This window comes from Schistocerca americana, chromosome X, assembly GCF_021461395.2.
Source record: "Schistocerca americana isolate TAMUIC-IGC-003095 chromosome X, iqSchAmer2.1, whole genome shotgun sequence".
NCBI lineage: Eukaryota > Metazoa > Arthropoda > Insecta > Orthoptera > Acrididae > Schistocerca > Schistocerca americana.
In genome coordinates, this window is record NC_060130.1 from 895,712,487 (window position 1) to 895,729,717 (window position 17,231).

At 41.9% G+C, this 17,231-nt stretch overlaps 1 protein-coding gene across 1 annotated transcript in view; it reads right to left on the reverse strand.

Annotated features, from left to right (window-relative positions):
• LOC124556380 (gamma-aminobutyric acid type B receptor subunit 2) overlaps positions 1–17,231 on the reverse strand; it is a 328,860-nt gene that overhangs the window by 154,478 nt on the left and 157,151 nt on the right. The window contains exons 12-13 of the mRNA XM_047130343.1: positions 11,859–11,964; positions 11,554–11,656 (exon numbers count right to left, since the gene is read on the reverse strand). Coding sequence (XP_046986299.1) covers positions 11,554–11,656; positions 11,859–11,964 — 209 coding nt within the window. The remainder of the gene's footprint in view (positions 1–11,553; positions 11,657–11,858; positions 11,965–17,231) is intronic.

The following is a 17,231-nucleotide window of genomic DNA, read 5'->3' on the forward strand; positions in this document are numbered from 1 at the left end:
ACATAGCTCACACCGTTATGGAGCCACCACCAGCTTGCACAGTACCTTGTAAAGAGTTTGGGTCCATGGCTTCGTGGGGCCTGTGCCACACTTGAACTATACCATCAGCTCTTACCAACTGAAATCGGGACTTATCTGACCAGGCCACGGTTTTCCAGTCGTCTAGGGTCCTACCGATATGGTCACGAGGCCAAGAGAGGCGCTGCAGGCGATGTGGCATCAAATGCACTCGCGTTGGTCGGCTGCCATTGCCCATTAACGCCAAATTTCACCGCAATGCCCTAACGGATACGATCGTCATACGTCCCAAATGGTTTCTGCAGTTATTTCACGCTGCTGCTCTAGGTCGTTAAGTGGAGGCCGCCGTCGCTGCGTTGTCCGTTGTGAAAGGTAATGCCTCAAATTTGGTATTCCCACCACACTCTTGACACTGTGGATCTCGGTATATTGAATTCCCTGATGATTTCGGAAATCGAATGTCCCGTGCGTCTAGCATCGACTCCCATTCCGCGTTCAAAGCCTGTTAATTCCCGTCGTGTGGCTATAATCACGTCGGAGACCTTTTCACATGAATCATCTGGGTACAAATGGCAGCTCCGCCAATGCACTGCTCTTTTATACCTTGTGGCCTTGCCGCAGTGGTAACACCGAAGTTAAGCGCTGTCGGGCTGGGCTAGCACTTGGGTGGGTGACCATACGGTCTGCCGAGCGCTGTTGGCAAGCGGAGAGCACTCAGCCCTTCTGAGGCGAACTGAGGAGGTACTTGATTGAGAAGTAGCGGCTCCGGTCTCGTAAACTGACATACGTCCGGGAGAGTGGTGTGCTTACCACACGCCCCTCCATATCCGCATCCAGTGTCGCCTGTGGGCTGAGGATGACACGGCGGCCGGTCGGTACCGTTGGCCCTTCCAAGGCCTGTTCGGTCGGGGTTTAGTTTAGTTTTTTTAGTGCGTGATATTATAGCCATCCGTATACATGCGTATCTCTATTCCATGAATTTTGTCATCTGAGTGTCAATATTCCTCAAAATACAAATGACTAAACACGAACAATTGAAGAATTATTATCAAATGACATTAATGATTTTCAATTTACAATACAATCACGTCAGACACGTTGAGGAATATTGCATCTACTGCAGATGTACTTGACTTTAGCTGTGGCAGCCGCGCGGGATTAGCCGAGCGGTCTGAGGCGCTGCAGTCATGGACTGTGCGGCTGGTCCCGGCGGAGGTTCGAGTCCTCCCCCGGGCATGGGTGTAAGTGTTTGTCCTAAGGATAATTTAGTTTAAGTAGTGTGTAAGCTTAGGGACTGATGACCTTAGCAGTTAAGTCCCATAAGATTTCACACCCATTTTTTTAGCTGTGGCAGCTTGAAAATACAACGAAAATAACATATAATGCAAAACAACGATGTTAATTATTAGAAAGGGCTACGCTACTTTGATGACTCACTCATTCGTTTCATCCATTTACACTGCATTTCTGAGTTTCAACCTAAGAACAAAAAAATCTCTGCCACCAGCTACAAGTTAGAAACTGCGCACTTTGACCCAATGAATAAAGCATGTTGCCCATGTCAAAATAGTACACTTTACTTCGCGCTCTGGCACTAAGCGGCTGCAATGAAGCGCATCGAGTGAGAAACGTTGCGCGCTTAGGTTAAAAGCTGTACTTTTCAGAAGGTCATAAATGTATCCTGTCATAATTATGGCCCAAATTTTTGTGCGAGGTCGATTGCTGGTGCCGATATCTTGCTAGTGCGTTTTTTTCTCCTTATTATGAAACCAACTTGCTGATGTTTCCTTGTAAGAATACAACTGAAATATGCGCAAACTGTGATGTCCTGACTTAAGTTGTACAATGAAAACTTATTGAAACAAGTCAGAAATAATGGTGAGTCAAAAACAAATGCTTAATCACCTATACAATCAATATTTATTCGGAATTTGAGGAAGTTCTTATTTTCAAGCGAATTCAAAGTTTTGTCGGTGGTAATGTATCGAGATATACCGATGAGCCAAAACATTATGACGACCGCCCACCGCGAGACTGAATGCCACCTGATGATGATACAGCGACTTGACGCAGTAAGGAAACTATACATGGTATTACAAAAAAGTATCGAATATTTCAAGAAACGATAGTATCCACCAGTACAAAATGGAGAAATCCAATAAACGTGGGCTCTGAAATGTATAGCTTAAGAGCTACTAGCACTTGTTCATCTTCGATAACAAATTTAATCTAACTCTTTGGTTTCCGTATTTTGAGAGGCAGTAATGTGGACGAAAACAAGAAAAAGAAGTCCAGTAATCATAGGCACTAAAATGCATGCCTTAAGAGCTATGAGCATTTGTCCAATGAAAAGATGTTTCCCAGTAGCGAAGACAAATAAATGCCTATAAGGTAAACATTTTAGATGCCATGTTATTTGGATTTTTTGGTCTTCTTTTGGTGGGGAATACCGCTTCTCAAAATACTCGACACTTTTTTTAACACCTTCTACAAGCGGAACGGAGCTGAATGGGGATCATTCTAGGGAGGACATGGGCCGTAACTGGAGAAATCTACTGACATAAACGACTTTGAATGGAATTACATTCTCCTTGGTCTCCAAAATGATTCTTGTTAACATTTCATTATCATGCGTTTCGGGATATCCCCATCATCAGATCTATATGAGACATATAAAACAAGGAACTAAATTTAGAAAAATATAGATTTTAACAACGCTGTGGACTGACACTTGCACCTGTTCAAAGCAGTTCTCTGTCCTACGTCACCACTTATTATATTCCGGCAGACCATCAGTGCCCAAACTGGCGTAAGCAGTACGAAATTGCACAAAGTAAGTAATTTTACTAGTAGATGGCGTTTTTAGCAGTATGCATTTCATTACAGGCTACACTACTTTATGACGGGGCTTATTCAAACTTGAATTATTTGACTGATGGGAAATAGTGTTGTTGTACATAAAAGAATATAATTTTTTGCATTATATAAGGGACAGTCAAATATTTCTCGTTGGAGAGCGTTGCTGCAGCATATATGCATCGTAGCGTGACTCCAATGTGGGTATATAAGCACCGCAAGCGTTTAATGTGGCATTAGTCTCTTTCCGACGAGCGTGCGGTAAATGCGGAAACGTGAACTGTGGCGACGTTATTACCATCCAAACAACGGAAGACATCCATCAGGTAGAGAATGTGTCTGGAGGAGCATGTCTGTCAAAAACTTTGGTTGTGGAATGGTGCTGCTGCTTCATGATAAGCCGGCCGCGGTGGCCGAGTGGTTCTAGGCGCTTCAGTCCGGAACCGCGCTACTGCTACGGTCGCAGGTTCGAATCCTGCCTGGGGCATGGATGTGTGTGACGTCCTTAGGTTAGTTAGGTTTAAGTAGTTCTAAGTTCTAGGGGACTGATGACCTCAGATGTTAAGTCCCATATTGCTCAGAGCCATTGGAACCATTTGAGCTTCATGATAACAAATGTTCCCATATCGCAAATGTCGTGCCACAATTCAATGGGAGACACTCGAGATCCCATCCTACAGCCCTGATCTTTCCCCCACTCGATTATCACGCCTACCGTCCCTTAAAAAAGGCCTTGAAATGTCGAAGATTGCTGTCGGACGAGGTTGTACAGCAGGCAGTTATAGACTTCTTCACGCAGCAGCATGGTGTTTTACCAAACAGGGAGCTTTACGTAGTGCGTCGGAAGTTTGATTTCCTCAATGCTTACAGAGATTTTGTCTGCTTGGCATACCGATTCTGGACTATACGGTTTTCGAACGGAAACTTTTTGATCCTCCCTTATACAGGAAGCAGTTGGGGTTATCCTGAAACGCATATTGATGAGATATTAGTATAACTTATACTGGTGAGCAAGTCGAGTGTACTCTAATTGTTAAAGATTGTCGCTGATCCCCTAAAAACGATAAAGGAGATAAAATAAACTACTTTTATGAAGGGCAGATTGAAATTACTCGATGTATGGAAATGAGGATCTTCGAAACGACGAAGCTGGTCGGCTGTTTGCTTGATATTGTCGTGAGCGTCTAAGGAATGATTGAAGGACGATGAAACCACGAGTAGGCAGGTTTTGTACGTCCACGCTATCACAGAGCTTGTAGGTCAAATGCTTGCCTGCTCTGTAAAACAGGAGACGCAGCGATTTGTGTCATGCGTGTTCCCCACAGTCTTTTAATGAACAAAGTAAGAGCATATGGACTATCAGACCAATTGTGTGATTGGATTGAAGAGTTCCTAGATAACAGAACGCAGCATGTCATTCTCAATGGAGAGAAGTCTTCCGAAGTAAGAGTGATTTCAGGTGTGCCGCAGGGGAGTGTCGTAGGACCGTTGCTATTCACAGTATACATAAATGACCTTGTGGATGACATCGGAAGTTCACTGAGGCTTTTTGCGGATGATGCTGTAGTATATCGAGAGGTTGTAACAATGGAAAATTGTACTACAATGCAGGAGGATATGCAGCGAACTGATGCATGGTGCAGGGAATGGCAATTGAATCTCAATGTAGACAAGTGTAATGTGCTGCGAATACATAGAAAGAAAGATCTCTTATCATTTAGCTACAATACAGCAGGTCAGCAACTGGAAGCAGTTAATTCCATAAATTTTCTGGGAGTACGCATTAGGAGTGGTTTAAAATGGAATCATCATATGAAGTTGATCGTCGGTAAAGCAGATCCCAGACTGAGTTTCATTGGAAGAATCCTAAGGAAATGCAGTCCGAAAACAAAGGAAGAAGGTAACAGTACACTTGTTCGCCCACTGCTTGAATACTGCTCACCGGTGTGGGATCCCAACCAGAAAGAGTTGATAGAAGAGATAGAGAAGATCCAACGGAGAGCAGCGCGCTTCATTACAGGATCATTTAGCAATCGCGAAAGCGTTACGGAGATTATAGATGAACTCCAGTGGAAGACTCTGCAAGAGAGACGCTCAGTAGCTCGGACAAACACACACACCCATGCCTGAGGGAGGGCTCGAACCTCAGTCGGGATCAGCGGCACAGTCCATGACTGCTGCGCCTCAGGCCGCTCGGCTAATCCCGCGCATCACCGAGGAGTCAAGCAGTATATTGCTCCCTCCTAAGTATATCTCGCGAAGAGACCATGAGGATAAAATCAGAGAGATTAGAGCCCACACAGAGGCATACCAACAATCTTTCTTTCCACGACCAATACGAGACTGGAATAGAAGGGAGAACCGATAGAGGTACTCAAGGTACCCTCCGCCACACACCGTCAGGTGGCTTGCGGAGTATGGATGTAGATGCAGATGTAGATATTTCTCACGACGCAGCACAATGCTCCGGCAGGCACGAGTGTTTCGGAGCACATCGTTCAGCGTACATTCTTTGTAGCAGACAGTCACTGTGTGTTCTCGTGGTGATCTAACGACATTGTCGGTTACGACTATAATGCTATAGTGGGCACGGGATCATTGACATTGAATTGTGGATCATGGAAATGTGTCGCCTGGTTGGATCAGGTCCTTGCCCGTGTCCAGATATGCCGTCTTCGTTGCGAGCAACTGCTCGAAAAATGCACTGCACCGCGGAACCAGACCGATGGAGACCCATGTGGGACATTCACCAGGGCTGCGTTTCATATGAGCTGTGGTGGTAATCGAGGACACCATGACACCTGTAGACCACGTGGACATTATTGTGGACCACCTACATTTCTTCATGCTTGTTGTCTTCCCCGACGTCCATGGCATCTTCAGCAGGATAACTGTCAGTGTCGCAAGACATGTATCATGATACAGTGATTTGAGGAGCGTTATAGTGAACTTAAATTGATGTTTCGGCTGATCTTAATCCGATGGAACACATCTGGGACGCTGTAAGGCTGCAGTACCTCACCTACAAACCACCAGCTCATAATATGCGGAGATTGAGGTTGTGCGCGTAAATGTGGTGCCACATACCTCCAGAAACCTACCAAAGACTTTTCGAATGCATAGTCGATGCTGTACTGTGTTGTAAGGGTCGAACAACATGCTATTGAACAGGCGGCTATAACTCCGAATGAGATTTTCTCTCTGCAGCGGAGTGTGCGCTGATATGAAACTTCCTGGCAGATTAAAACTGTGTGCCAGACCGAGACTCAAACTCGTGACCTTTGCGATAGGCAAATACTCCTCTGTGATACTGACAGGGGAGAGACTGTGTCAGTAACTAAACCACTGAAGACGGATAACTCTCATGGATACGATGGAGTGCCTAGCAGAATATTAAAGCATTGTGCTGCTAATGTTAGCTCTGTATTTAGCCATATTTGTAATTTTTCTTTAAGCATGGTCAGTTTCCTGAACGATTCGGCCACTTTATAAAAAGAGTGAAAGGGATAATGTAGAGAGCTTTAAACCTATTTCTATGCCACCAGTGTTTACCAAAGTTACTGATAAGGCTCTGTATGTAAGGATAACTGCTCGTTTTATTTCAAATAATTTGCTATTAAATCTACAGTTTGGCTTTAGAAGTGGTTTAACGACTGAAAATGCTATATTCTCTTTGCTCTGTGATGTACCGCATGGATTGAACAGAAGGTTTCGAACGCTATGCATCTTTTTTGACTTAACTAAAGCGTATGATTGTGTTGATCCCAAAATATTGCTGTAGAAGTTGGACCATTATGGAATACGGGGAGTAGTTCACTCACAATTGATCCACCTCTTGCTTTAACAATAGACAGCAAATGGCCATTATTCATAGTGTTGAGAATTGCTGTAATGTGGTGTCCTAGTAGGATACGGTGAAATTGGGGGCGGGGGGGGGGGGGGCGGTGCCCCAGGGATCAGTGCTGGGGCCACTCCTGTTCCTTATTGTTTATGTGATTGATATGCCCTGTAGTATTACAGGTAATTCTAAAATATTTACGATTGCTGATGACGCTAGCATTGTAGTGAAGAATGATGTGTGCAACGTAGGCTCTGTTTCAAAAAGTGCACTTCATGTCTGTTAGGAAATAAACTAACACTAAAACACGGTAAGACAAACTTTTTTTACAGTTTCTAACACACAATTCAACAAAACACAATGTTGTAATTACACAGAATGAGCATATGGTTAGTGAAACTAAATAGCTCAATTTTCTAGGTGTTTAGATAGATAGTAAATTGTCGCGGAAAGCCCACGTTCAGGATCTTGTTCAAATACTTAATGCTGCCATTTTTACTATTCGAATGGTATCTGAAGCAAGTGATAGTTCGACAGAAAAAGTAGTCTACTTTGCTTGTTTTCATTCCTTATGTCGTATGGTATTATATTTTGGGGTAACTCTCCCCATTCTAAAATGATATTTTTGGCTCAGAAACGGGCAGTTCGGGCAATAAGTGGTGTAAGTTCGCGAACCTCTTGTCGACCCCTATTCACTAGTCTGCGTATTCTGGCATTTTCCTCTCAATGTATGTATTCTTTACTGTCGTTTCTTGTTAACAATAGCAAATTATTCCCAAGAATTAGCAGCTTTCACTCTGTTAATAGTAGGTATAAATAAAATATGCATTTGGATCGCACTTCCTTAACTCTTGTGCAGAAAGATGTGCAGTATACTGCTGCATCCTTTTCAATAAGCTACCACAAGAACTCAAAAATCTTAGCAGTAATCCACGCACTTTCAAATCGAAAGTGAAGAGTTTCCTCGTGGGTCATTCCTCCTATTCTGTTGAGGATTTCCTTGAAAAGTTAAGCTGATTCCCATGTTATGTTGTTGACTGCATTTACATAGACTTATGGCTTGCCTTTATTCGGGATCATAATTATTTTATTTTATCTGTTATTAATTTTACGTTGTAATTTCATGTACTGACACGTTCCATAACCTTGGAGATTTGCTCCTCAATTTGGTCCTGCGGAACTAGACGTGTGAAATAAATAGAAATAAACAACTGTGTAGAGTGTCTCTCCTAAGAGTCGTTTGGCATATTTTTGCTTGTGTTACAGCAGAGGTTTGCAACTTAGTTTTTGCGCTGTGTAGCAAGAGTGAACTGAAACGAACGAATACAATTCGTCGTACATTTCATACGAGACTCGAAAATGTGTCTGTTTGTCGTTATCAACAAAATGCTGCCATCAGCATTTTACAGGTGTCTCAGCAAGAACTTATAATTTAGTTTTAGCATTGTGTAGATGGCATCAGTGCAAACAAATGCTGTTCATCATACATTTCGTACGACGCCCATCGTCTAAAGGTGACGTCTGTTTCTTGTTACTTCCCGTTCAATAGAGAGGTACAGAGTTAGTCTATTACGATATCCGCTAAACGATATTTACCAACACGAACAGCAAAACACGTTTGCATGCTCTACGGTGAAAGCCGGCATGCAGCGAGGCGTGTGCCTGCACACAATACAGACGTAGTAAACAAATCTATACAAACATGACAAATAAAAAGGGGCATACTGTTCAATCGAATATCGCACTAGACTAATCTGGCACCTTTCTATCGAATAGGGACATGAAACCCCACTTAAAAAAGGAGGCTGTTTCAAACGAGAAACAAACCGACGTTATCTTTTTACGCCGAGGTTCGTATGAGATGTATGATAATCGACATTTGTTCCGGCTGATTCCATCTACACACTGCAAAAAGGAAATTACAAGTATTTACCGAAACACCACAAACATTGCGCCACGTAACTATTATGAAGACATCGAGCAGAACTGTTAAGGGTCTAGACGAAGTTCCTTCTGCCTTTTTCATTTTGTCTGATGTAATAACAACGCTACGACGAATGTAATTCACCACAAACACGATCCAGTGGCACAGTGTGTTGAGAAAACAAAACGTCTGACTAATGAAGAAGATCTATTAACGGAAGTTATGAACTAGGAAAGAGACGTGGGCCACGATTTACAGGCTAAAAATATTACTATGACACTGTAAAGTGTGGACGCGAGGGCAAGCATAATTTAAATGCAAACATCGTAGTTTAGGCTTTACCGTGACTGTTATTGACATTCAATGAAAGAACAAGTTCACTGTTACCAGTCACTGTTTATTTATCTCCACAACTCGTTTCAAAGATTTAAACCTCCATCATCAGGTGGATATACATTTGTTAGTATGGCTTTTGTGTGTGTGTGTTGTGTTACGAATTTTTGGAGGAACTTGTGGCACTGTCTAGTGGAAAAACAAAACACTATTTCAGAACATGGTTTCGGGTTTCTTTTGACAAAAACGTATATCAAACGGTAAAAACAAAATAAGTGAAATAGGGTACCTCCAGGTGTCACAGGTTCCTCTCACGGTCGTAACACATCACATGTATGCTGTCACATTTTGTAAACAAATATGGCGTCCGGAAACTATTAGATGCAAGGATCGTATAGCAGAAGAGGAAACATTATAACGAAGTACAAAGAATATACGTCGGAACAACATTATTACAGAATACATTTTAAAGGATTGTGGAGATGTTTGTTTTGAGGTGTCGAATACATGCATTGGAATAAATATTTCAGGTAGAATATAAATCCGATTTTGACAAGTTAAAACTTCTTGTATAAATGAGTAAGAAGTTTTGGTGAGTTTAACTTCAACGTCAGGAAATATTGCATCACCATTTGTCTATAGACTGTAAATTGGTTATGGCTCTTGTGTAGAGAGACATAATCGATTCATCAAGTTTAACCACTACAAACAGCACATGTACATGTAGCTACAGGGAAATATGAGTGAGCCAACAGTATGCAATGATTACTCTGAAAGGGCCGTGTTGGATTGTGAACTATCAAACTGATTGAAGTGCCATAAATAATAGTGGAATAGTTGGAAATATTTCGGACGCCTTACAATCGTGATTCATGGCTGTTCATACAGACATGCAAGTAAATAGTGTAATGGATTTCTAATCACTTCAAACGGATGTAATGTCAAGCGAACGCCAGGATTTACAAATCACAGCAATTTGAATTCGAGCCTCAAAGTATGAAGGAAGAGATTTTTAGTGACGTTACCGCTGTCTTTCGAATTTAACATTGTGACTGTATACAATAAATAGTTTTGCTATCACTGAATCCATAATGAAGAGGTACAACTCCACGACTGATTCTGGTATATGTGGTTCACCAATGATAGCAGCTTGCCACCAATTATCTACATACGACAAATCAGTACACATATATTTGAGTAATAAGTATGTTTTGTTTATAAAATCTGAATTAAAAAGAGAGTGGGGCTCCGCAATGACGTGACCATTTCTCGCAATGAGATTTTCACTCTACAGCGGAGTGTTCGCTGATATGAAACTTGGTGGCAGATTAAAACTGTGTGCCGGACACAGACTCGAACTCGGAACCTGTGCCTTTCGCGGGCAAGTGCTCTACCAACTTTTTTTTCACTTTTAGTTCGTTATTGTTCGTTTTATTTGTTCGGTGCGGACGTCCCATGATGTTTGTTCAAGTTCATCGCTGATCCATTTACTCAGTTTTTTTTTATTACCAAGGGCAGCTAATCCTCTGCCTGAGCACTCTGAACTACCTTGCCGGCAACAAACTGAGCTCCCCAAACACGACTCACGATCTGTCCTCCCAGCTTCAATTCAGCCAGGTTCGCAGAACAGCTTGTGTGAAGTTTGGAAGGTAGGAGACGAGGTGCTGGAAGAAATGAAGCTGTGAGCACGAATGGTGGGTCGTGCTTGGGTAGCTCAGTTGGTAGAGCACTTGCCCGCGAAAAGCAAACGTCCCGAGTTCGAGTCTCGGTCCGGCACACAGTTTTAATCTGGCAGGAAGTTTCATTCCTCGCAAAGTTAATCTCAGCTGCACCCATGCTTATATTGTCTTCCAAGAAGCGTGATATGAACAGATTATTGAGCAATGACAAGTTTGCATGTTTGGTATCTAGAGCTGATTATAACAAAAACGATCGTGCCAAGCATGGTCATGCACGTTGAAAGCTTCTAAGTACTGCCCAAGATTACTATTTCTTACACAATAATGTGATTCCTTTAGTTGTTTACATAGTATCAGTAAGCAAGAACGCCGTGGCAGACTGTCCTCAACCCTTTCTATCATTGTAACCCAAAGAAAATGTGTAACACGCTCAGAAGTAGTTGGACATATTAAAATAATAAAGAGTTGTTGAGCGCGCGTTATGATCGCCACGTCACCCATAATACAGTGTTGTTCTTTGTAAGCAATATTCTGCTCGCGAATAAACACAAACATCTGTTAAAGATGTTTTGCGATATTTTGTGTACATAACTTCAAGACAAACTAACGAGGTTCTGAGTGAGAATGTTATCATAATGGTTTTATAATCTTTAATGACTGCATGATATCGGCTTGTTGAATTGTTGCTGTGTGTTGGCCTCTAAAAGTAAATTTACCAGACAACAAAGCAAAGAATTGTGCTATATATTAAACGTAATAGTAATAAATGTAGCACATACATATAATCAGTATGGTGTTACTAACTACAAAGTTTATCTCATTAAAAGTTATTTCAATATCTTAAATGTAAAGCAAGGTATGTTAACATTAAATGATAAGAAAAACATAATAATGAGATAAGATACCTTAGCGCCATGTTTTCGACAGTCAAGTTAACGTATTCACCATCCTGAGACGAGTTTAATGAGCACAATGAGCTGATTTCTGTGGTTTCCGTGCCGGAAGGAGCTGCAAAAAATTAAGCGAAACATATAAAAAGAATTATTACAAAGGACCATATTCTACGTCCGCACTGATAAAAGAATTAGAAACAGTCTTTAATGATTGTATTTTTTACGTGCGATGATAAATTATGTGGATATTAACTTATTTGCAAGTAAAAATTTCAGAACATTTAGAGGAAAGTGAAAGTAGAGGTGAACGAATTTACCTTCTTTCTTCATTAGTATGTCATGTCTAGGAACAACTAAACGGTCCATGTTGACCTCAGAATCAAGAATATCCTTCCCTTCATCACCCAGTCTCCGCACAAGCATCTGAAATTGAAAAGAAACTTTTAATGTAGCTCTTAATTATAGTTTTTGCAAACTTATTCACCGTATGAAGGAAGAATACAGCTGGCCTAAGGTACTCTTTGGGCGGGTTTGTGACAATGACCTTTTCCTTGAAAATGCTTCAGGAATATCTATGCTGTAAAACAAAAAACTCTTTAGCTATCATTATCCTTAACCTCGACTACATGCACCAAAATAATAAGATAAGAATGGTGGCATCTGAGGCTTTCAAATTGCTTGCTGGTCTTAAGTGAAAATAATCCTCAAATATCTATCAAACACAAGTTATTGTTCCCGGGTGGATAAGGACTTCATTGGTTCTAAGTACATGTAACAACAACTAAACTGACTCCAATCTAATTTTGCTTGGTGTTACAATTTTTAGGTTACGTGGGCAAGATTAAACTTGACATGTTATACAAGGAGCGTAGTCCCTCTCAAGGAACACTATGAAGTTCTAGATAGAATTAATGTAGTTGATTTCTTTGTTTTTCTTGCTAAATATACTTCGAAGGTATTTCGCAGTTTTGTGGGACCCGACGCCACATCTGTCGGTGCCTCGGTGGCTTAGTGTGCACCGCGAGGGGTAGCCGTGCGGTCTGAGGCGTCTTGTCACGGTCCACGCGGCTCCACCCCCGTCGGAGGTTTGAGTCCTCCCTCGGGCATGGGTGTTTGTTGTCCATAGCGTAAGTTAGTTCAGGTTAGATTAAATAGTGTGTAAGCTAAGGGACCGATGGCCTAAGCAGTTTGGTCCCATAAGATCTTACCACAAATTAATAAATTTTGCTTAGTGTGCGGGTAATACTAGAGGGTGTCACTTGTACAGAATTAAAATATAGACCCTTATTGTAGGGGTGCTCTTGGAGTTTCTGTAGGGGGAGATTCAATGCATCTGATAACTGAAACTTTTCATCCAAGACGAAAGTAGTTAAGTAAAGGTATGCCGAAATTGTTGCAATCGGAAACCTTCGTTATTTCATGCGACTCACGCTTAAAACATTCCACACAAAAACTCCTTAACGTTCTCGTAGACAATTTTCCCTTTATCTAGAGAGCGTGAAAAACAATCTTCTCTTTATGGTGCCTCTGTCTCGGACTGGCTCAGGCTTGGCATGGTTACTAACTGATTTGGTATGCTTAAGTTAGGGATCCCCCGCATGAACCGTGGACCTTGCCGTTGGTGGGGAGGCTTGCGTGCCTCTCCGATACAGATAGTCGTACCGTATGTGCAACCACAACTGAGGGGTATCTGTTGAGAGGCCAGACAAACGTGTGGTTCCTGAAGAGGGGGAGCAGCCTTTTCAGTAGTTGCAGGGGCAACAGTCTGGATGATTGACTGATCTGGCCTTCTAACACTAACCAAAACGGTCTTGCTGTGCTGGTACTGCGAAAGGCTGAAAGCAAGGGGAAACTACAGCCGTAATTTTTCCCGAGGGCATGCAGCTTTACTGTATGGTTAAATGATGATGACGTCCTCTTGGGTAAAATATTCCGGAGGTAAAATAGTCCCCCATTCGGATCTCCGGGCGGGGACTACTCAGGAGGACGTTGTTATCAGGAGAAAGAAAACTAGCGTTCTACGGATCGGAGCGTGGACTGTCAGATCCCTTAATCGGGCAGGTAGGTTAGAAAATTTAAAAAGGAAAATGCATAGGTTAAAGTTAGATATAATGGGAATTAGTGAAGTTCGATGGCAAGAAGAACAAGACTTTTGGTCAGGTGAATAAAGGGTTATAAATACAAAATAAAATAGGGGTAATGCAAGAGTAGGTTTAATAATGAATAGGAAAATAAGGATGCGGGTAAGCTACTATAAACAGCATAGTGAACGCATTATTGTGGCCAAGATAGATACGAAGCCCACGCCTACCACAGTAGTACAAGTTAATATGCCAACTAGCTCCGCAAATGCCGAAGAGATTGATGAAATGTATGATGAGATAAAAGAAATTATTCAGATAGTGAGGGGAGACGAAAATTTAATAGTCATGGGTGACTGGAACTCGATAGTAGGAAAAGGAAGAGAAGGAAACGAAGTAGGTGAACATGAAATGGGGGTAAGGAATGAAAGAGGAATCCGCCTGGTAGAATTTTGCACAGAGCATAACTTAATCATAGCTAACACTTGGTTCAAGAATCATAAAAGAAGGTTGAATACATGGAAGAACCCTGGAGATACTAGAAGGTATCAGATAGATTATATAATGGTAAGACAGAGATTCAGGAACCACGTTTTAAATTGTAAGATATTTCCAGGGGCAGATGTGGACTCTGACCACAATTTATTGGTTATGAACTGTAGATTAAAACTGAAGAAACTGCAAAAAGGTGAGAATTTGAGGAGATGAGACCTGGATAAACTGAAAGAAACAGAGGTTGTAGAGAGCTTCAGGGAGAGCATTAGGGAACGATTGACAAGAATGGGGCAAAGAAATACAGTAGAAGAAGAATGGGTAGCTTTGAGAGATGAAAGGTAGCATAAGATCAAGTAGGTAAAAAGACGAGGGCTAATAGAAATCCTTGGGAAACAGAAGAGATGTTGAAATTAATTGACGAAAGGAGAAAATATAAAAATGCAGTAAATGAAGGAGGCAAAAAGGAATACAAACGTCTCAAAAATGAGATCGACATGAAGTGCAAAATGGCTAAGCAGGGATGGTTAGAGGACAAATGTAAGGCTTATCTCACTAGGGGTAAGATAGATACTGCCTACAGGAAAATTAAAGAGACCTTTGGAGAAAAGAGAACCACTTGCGTGAATATCAAGAGCTCAGAGGGAAACCCAGTTCTATGGAAAGAAGGGAAAGCAGAAAGTGGAAGGAGTATACAGAGGGTCTATACAATGGCGATGTACTTGAGGACAATATTATAGAAATGGAAGAGAATGTAGATGAAAATGAAATAGGAGCTATGGTACTGCGTGTAGAGTTTGACAGAGCACTGAAAGACATATGTCGACACGAGCCCCCGGGACTACTGACAACCTTGGGAGAGCCAGGCCTAACAAAACTCTACCATCTAGTGAGCAAGATGTATGAGACAGCCGAAATACCCTCAGACTTCAAGAAGAATATAATAATTCCAATCCCAAAGAAAGCAGGTGTTGACAGATGTGGAAATTACTACTTACTATTACGAATTCTTTACAGACGAATGGAAAAACTAGTAGAGGCCGACCTCGGGGAAGATCAGTTTGGATTCCGTAGAAATGTTGGAACACGTGAGGCAATACTGACCCTACGACTTATCTTAGAAAATAGATTAAGGAACGGCAAACCTACGTTTCTAGCATTTGTAGACTTAGAGAAAGCTTTTGACAATGTTGAGTGGAATACTCTCTTTCAAGTTCTGAAGGTGGCAAGTGTAAAATACAGGGAGCGAAGGGGTATTTACGATTTGTACAGAAACCAGATGGCAGTTCCGAGTCGGAGGGCATGGAAGGGAAGCAGTGGTTGGGAAGGGAGAGAGACAGGGTTGTAACCTATCCCCGATGTTATTCAATCTGTATAGTGAGCAAACAGTAAAGGAAACAAAAGAAAAATCTGGAGTAGGTATTAAAATCCATGGAGAAGAAATATAAATTTTGAGGTTCGCCGATGACATTGTAATTCTGTCAGAGATAGCAAAGGACCTGGACGAGCAGCTGAACGGAAAGGCCAGTGTCTTGAAAGGAGGATATAAGATGAATATCAACAAAAGCAAAACGAGGTTAATGGAATGTAGTCGAATTAAATCGGGTGATGCTGCTAGAATTAAATTAGAAAATGAAACGCTTAAAGTAGTAAATGGGTTTTGCTATTTGGGGACGAAAATAACTGATGATGGTCGAAGTATAGAGGATATAAAATGTAGACTGGCAATGGCAAGGAAAGCGTTTCTGAAGAAGAGAAATTTGTTAACATCGAGTATAGAGTTAAGTCTCAGGAAGTCGTTTTTGAAAGTATTTGTATGGAATGTAGCATTGTATGGAAGTGAAACGTAGTCGATAAATAGTTTAGACAAGAAGATAATACAAGCTTTTGAAATGTGGTGCTACAGAAGAATGCTGAAGATTAGATGGGTAAATCACATAACTAATGAGGAGGTATTAAATAGGATTGGAGAGAAGAGAAATTTGTTGCTCAACTTGACTAGAAGAAGGGATCGGTTGGTAGGTCATATTCTGAGGCATCAAGGGATCATCAATTTAGTATTGGAGGGCAGCGTGGAGGGTAAAAATCGTAGAGGGAGACCAAGAGATGAATACACTAAGCAGATTCAGAAGGATGTAGGTTGCAGTAGGTACTGGGAGATGAAGAAGCTTGCACATTATAAAGTAGCATGGAGAGCTGCATCAAACCAGTCTCTTGACTGAAGACCACAACAACAATAAGTTAGGGGTTCCCGGATGTTCTTACTATCGCTACCTCGTTAGCCCCCCCCCCCCCCCCCCACCCTTGTGCCCCAATTCTCCGCGTGTAGAATTATGTGAAAGTGAGCAAAAGTTTTCAATTTATTTGCGAATCGTATAAATGAGGCGTGATTTGGGTACCAGCCCGGTATTCACCTGGTGAATATGGGAAACCGCCTAAAAACCACATATAGGCTGGTGGGCACAATGCCCCTCGTCGTTAATCCGTCGTGCGGATTCGATCCCGAGCCAGCGCACCTCCCTGCCCCCGAAGCGACACTTTAACACGCACAGCTATTCAGGCGGATATCGTAAAAAAAAGCGTCTTACAGAGTCGTCAATACGTTATAAACCGTAACAACAACGGTCGCACTGATAATAGTCTGTCTCAAAAGGAAGAGATATTTTCATACTTCATGTATATAAAGAGGAATTGCTTTTATCTTTCTTTTAGAAACAGTCTCAAAGCTTCTGTTACCGAAGGCGGCGTTTTAGGAGACATATAACGAAGTATGGTTACTTTGTGGCACCCAAAAACAACTTTTTTGACTCTATAAGACTTGGTTCAAAAAAGGTTCAAATGGCTCTGAGCGCTATGGGACTTACCGTCTGAGGTCATCAGTCCCCTAGAACTTAGAACTACTTAAACCTAACTAACCTGAGGACATCACACACATCCATGCCCGAGGCAGAATTCGAACCTGCGACCGTAGCGGTCGCGCGGTTCCAGACTGCAGCGCCTTTAACCGCACGGCCACTTGGGCCGGCCAGACGAGAAAGCCGAACAAGGCACATCCAAATTCCGGTTGTCATATCAATAAAACTAACAAGGGGACCGTACGAACTTCCTCTCACCGAT